The sequence below is a fragment of the Dichotomopilus funicola genome, assembly GCF_033296635.1.
Source record: "Dichotomopilus funicola strain CBS 141.50 unplaced genomic scaffold C8A04scaffold_2, whole genome shotgun sequence".
Taxonomy (NCBI): Eukaryota; Fungi; Ascomycota; class Sordariomycetes; order Sordariales; family Chaetomiaceae; genus Dichotomopilus; species Dichotomopilus funicola.
The window spans coordinates 785,851-790,896 of NW_026944023.1; the positions used below are offsets into that span (position 1 = coordinate 785,851).

The 5,046-nt window shown below is 57.0% G+C and overlaps 2 protein-coding genes across 2 annotated transcripts; one reads left to right on the forward strand and one right to left on the reverse strand.

Moving 5' to 3' along the window:
• Positions 1-947, forward strand: C8A04DRAFT_24363 (phosphoribosyltransferase-like protein; the record flags this gene model as incomplete). Its single annotated transcript, XM_062779114.1, has 2 exons — positions 1-568; positions 799-947. 2 exons carry the CDS (start codon positions 1-3, stop codon positions 945-947), a joined length of 717 nt encoding a protein of 238 aa, XP_062641181.1.
• Positions 948-1,576: 629 nt separating this feature from the next.
• C8A04DRAFT_24364 (glycosyl hydrolase family 47-domain-containing protein) lies at positions 1,577-5,046 on the reverse strand (the record flags this gene model as incomplete). The annotated part of the gene is made up of 2 exons (XM_062779115.1): positions 1,577-4,657; positions 4,744-5,046. The coding sequence occupies 2 exons, from the start codon at positions 5,044-5,046 to the stop codon at positions 1,577-1,579; spliced, it is 3,384 nt and encodes a 1,127-aa protein (XP_062641182.1).

Genomic DNA, 5,046 nt, shown 5'->3' on the forward strand with positions numbered 1-5,046 from the left:
ATGAGCGCTCCCGCCGATGCTGCCCAAGTTGCGGCGCAAACATCAACAGACAAGACCCCACTGACCTCTGTCGAAGCCGCCGTTCTGGCTACCAGCACCGCTACCGACGCCGGTCACTCCCACGATGCCTCGCGAGGACAGTCCTCCTCCGCCGCCGCCGGTGCCTCCGAACTCGCCCGTACAAAGATAACCCTCCTCGGCGCTCTTAAGCACTTCCCGGACTTTCCCATTCCCGGTATCAACTTCATCGACATCCTCCCTCTGTTCCAGGACCCCATTATCCACAATGCCCTACTGCGCGCCCTCGAACTCCAGGTCCAAGAATTTGGCGAACAGGCCAAACCCGATGTTATAGTGGGGTTGGATGCGCGGGGTTTCCTGTTCGGGCCTTCCCTCGCGCTCCGTCTCAACTCCAGCTTCGTTCCCGTCCGCAAGAAGGGCAAGATGCCGGGTCCCTGCGTGACTGCCGCCTACGAGAAGGAATATGGGACCGATTTTTTTCAGATCCAAGAGGGCGCGGTGAAGCCCGGCCAGAAAGTGCTTGTGGTTGACGATATTATTGCGACTGGTGAGTCAAGATCCCCTCTCCCCATCGCGCCATTCATACCACCCCCCTGGCCCGATATCCGCCAATCAGCCCAGCTCGGCTGGCACCACAGCCCTTCTCGCCTCAACCCCATTGCTCCAATGGCGGCTCGTTGTCAGACTTTTCTTGCCTTTTGGTTTTACGCTCCTGCAGCACGGTGGCCTTTTCGTTGGTCTTATTTGCATTTACACTGACATTCACATCTCAACCAGGCGGTTCTGCTGCGGCTGCTGGTAGTCTTGTCAAACAACTAGGTGGCAACCTGGTCGGGTATCTTTTCATTCTGGAGATTCCCGTCCTGAACGGCCGGTCGAAGTTGGACGGCGTCCAAACCGTCACTCTTCTCGAGACAAACGAGTGAAATCTTCCGCTTGCAACTATATTTATACGGAACCGAACCACCACTAATTTCGGCGACCGCCTTCGCCCCGCCTAATTCCCTTCGCAAAAGCTTGGATATTTTTAAGACTATGCCCAACCTCAAGTTAATGACAAGTTACAAAACGACCGAGTTGAGCTCAGACGGGATGGTATGATTAAGGAAGCTTGGGGAGAGAGATAAGCTTGTTTTCTAGGCGTCGACTCTGTCAAGGCTCCTGATCCTGAGCACCTCAACGGGCGTCTCCTTCGATCAGTTGGACCAGGAAACTGTTGGAATCAGCGCAATGCACAGGCCGAGGCTGCTTTCGACAACATGACCCAACTCATTTCGATGATTCAATTAGGGCTTTACAATTGTCACTAGCATGATATATACAGGTTACCATTTTAGACGGGAACTACACTGGGGCTGCATTATCGTACTTGAAGTTGAAACGTTGAATATATGCTAGACAACTCCCACATCACCTAACGTCCCTTCTTTGTAGATGCATGGAGTTTATATCACCATACCCGCTCTCCTCTGGCTTACCATTTCACACACATACCAAGAGATCTCCGTGTACTCGCTTTAGCATATGATCCAAACTTTGATGCCCAGCCGTTCTATCACCATGAGTCCAACCCATCACCCCCTTCATCCACGATAATATTCCTCACCTTGACGCCTTGACTCTCGATAAAATACCTTCTAGACACCCCTACTCGACTCGCCATCTTCAACTGTTGATACACCGTGTCTCCACCACCGACCATGGCCATAGCGATTGGGTTTCGCCGCAAAATCCCGCCCGGCGTTCGCTGCGCCTCATCTAACAGCGGCCGTATCAGCCCAGCGCCATTGGGACCATGACCATTTCCACTGTCTGCGTCGTTGTCGCCACTATTCTCGTCCTCCGACACAATCACCACGAGCTGCAGTGCACTCGGCGAGGGCGCATACGCCGGCACATTCGCCAGCTTGGTCGAGAAGCTGCAGCCGCCGCGCCGGAGAAGAATGATCTGGTGGTCGCGCGGTGCTGCGTCGGGGAGCGGACCATCACAGGCGTCGCCGCCGGCATAGATGGTGGTCCAGGGAAATGAGGAGGGAGGGACGGGGCCGAATGAGGGTATGCGCGCGCCGGCTGCTCCACTGCCTGATGCCGAGGAAGCAGGGGGTAACGGGGCCGCGCCGATGCCTGTAGGGGTTGTGGCGGTTGTGTTGATGACGAGGTTGAAAGGGAGGGATATGGAGGGGCCACCCATTCCAGGGATGGAAGTGGGGAGCTGGAGATCAAGGGAGGAGGTGAGGCGACTGAAGAGGGATCTGACGAGTGAGCCGAGGTCGGTGCGAGCGGCTGCGGCTGCCTCAGCAGCAGCAACAGCGAGATTGGGATCTTCGAGCATTTCGAAGATAATGCCCTCGTCGTCGTCTTCGTCCTCCATGTCATCGTGGTCTTGTGATGCGTCACCATCACTTGTGCCCGTTTCGTTGCCGGATATGTCGACCTGGTGCAGATGCTGGAGCCTGATGATGACGGGGTCTCGAACGAGGTTGAATCTAGGATCCGAGACCTCCCCGAGGATAGATCGGTCAAAGACGACAAACTCATCGCGGCCCAAGGGGACGCTGTTAAGCTTGCTGACTCTCCATTCCCGCTCCAACTCCTCCTCCAGGCGCAGGGTGATTTTAAGTCCAGACAGGCTCAGAACGCGAATATGGTCCGCATTCAACCGCTCGAGGTTTTGGTTCCCCATCATAAAGTTAAAGGTGGTTCCTCCCGCGTTCTGTCCTGCGTTGGAAGAAAACTCCAGGATGAGCTCTTGCGGGTGGTGAACTTTGGCGCATGTGCCGTTGCTCGGCAGCAGCTCTGCGGGAAGGGTCCAGGGGAACAGAGTGTGGTTAGATCTCGCCATGTGCTGCCCGGACATCTGCCCGCCATCTACGGTCAGTGGTGAGGAGGATAGCTGATGCAGGTCTAACATGCGCGCTGCGTGGTATATATCGTCTCTCGCCGCGATAACTGAGCCCGACACGGGAGTTGTTGCAGGGCGTGGGGGGCACGAATTGGTGAATGCGTCGTCATAATAGAGGGTAAGGTCCTTGCGGCCAGACTTTCTGGACTTTGACCGACCACCTGGTGGTGTTTTGGGTATAATCAAGGGATGACCCTCGGTAGTGAAGACGTACGCAGCGTCCAGAGCGTTGAGCGGGTGGTTGTCGTCGTAAAGCAGGTACATGTACTTGGCGGTCTCCCCGAGGAAAAAGCTCTCCATACGGTCATTCTTCTCTCCATTCAAGACGTTCTGCAGCCCTGCCCAGCCGCACGGGGTCCAGCACCGTCTCGTAATGTCTCGTTGCACCATCTCCCCGACATAGAGATACCAGGGGTCCTTGGTCGCACGGTATAGGTGGTACGTGGACTCAATAAACTCAGGTCGCAGCGGCCACCAGCCCAGGCCGCCCTCAACGGTCTTTTCCCGCATGGACCACCGCTCCGGAAGGGCGGCATAGCGGGTCCAGATGGCAGTGTACAACAGGTTGGTCTCAATAGCCTCGTCCACTTCGCCGGCAAGGACAAGGAGGCCCGAATAATAGGCACCAAGGCTGTCTACCCAATTCGACGCCAGCGACCCCGTCCAGAGATTCACGTTCTCGTAATGGGGATGGTCACGGTCACTGTAGAGGTGGCGCTTGATGGCCGCATGCGCCTGATGCCAAGCTTCAAGAAAGGTGTCGGGCGAGTTCTCGACGTCGCTCAGCGGGGCGAACAGTGAGTTAGGGTCCATCCATCCCACATTGTGATCATAAGGGGTCGCTGTCCGGTTGGGGAGCTCGTGGCCTGATAGCAAGATGTGGGATTTCAAGGCATACTCGAAAAAGCTGTCGGCACCTGCACCAATAACGGAATAGGACCCTATCCAGTGTCCTTGCTCCGCATCAACACCAGCCCCAATAAGGCCAATTTGGCTTTTCCTGTACCACACTGCCCAGAACGCCCTTTTTGCCAGCTGCTCAAAACGAGGGTCACCCGTAAGGCGGCTGAGGACAGTGAATTCTAAGACCAACGACCCAGCCCCCGCGCTGCAAGTTTCGGTAATCTCAGGTGGCCCGTCCGCCGTCCCCGCGACACCACCATGAAGCGGGGAGTTGGCGTAGAATGGGATGCCGTCACGGAGATTAACGCGGGGGTAAGGCATCCCGGTCTTAGTGTAGAAGGCCGGTAGGATTCTTTGACCTAGGTCAAGTGCCAATCTCAACAACTGGCCATCGTACGTCAGTCCGTTGGGCCACACGATGGGACGCGGGTTGTTGATGTCACTGCTAGGATGGCCCGGTTCATAGCCAGCGATAGGTAGGGCCCCAACCGCAAACAAATGGGCACTAAGTAGGCCACCAACGCCGCGAATGACAGTCTCAAACACCTGGACCTTGCTGTCGACGTCAAACCCACGCCCACGCAAGCCCCGGCCAGAGGGGCCTTCTGTTCCATCTCCGTACTGTTCGACCAGGGCCGCCACGCCGTCTTGGAAATCCCGTAACGCCTTTGGCCCGGTATCACCGTCGCTAGGAGGCGCAGACGCTAAGATGGCCAGGGTCGAGAGGCTGTCGATAAGCGTGAGGGAGTAATTGCCCAGGACGTCGTTGAGCTCGACATTGCGCGGGTTGCGGCGATCCCGAGAGAGCGGAGTGCAAGACAGAGGTCGAAGCTAGAATGCAGTCCTCGTGGTCAGCGGCCGCATACCGATGTTGGACTGGGGGAAAGGGAAACAACCAGAAAACACCCAAAACATACCTCATCCTCGGGAAAGGCCACTTTCATGTAGTTGTTAAAACCGTGGTAGAACATCTCGACGGTCTCCCGTCGCAACTCCGTCACGCGATCCGGGCGCATGGCCGCAACAGCGGGCCATTGGCCGAGGCAGAGGGCGAAGAGCACGCATCCTAGCAAGAGATTCCAGCAAGCGGTCCACCGCCACGTGCGCGCCCGGGAGCTGGTGCTACGAAGCCGGCCGGGCGAAACATTCACAACCGGCCTCCCGGAGCGGAATCGGGGGCCATCATCGGCATTGGCCGCAGCCCACGAGCGGCAGTCCAT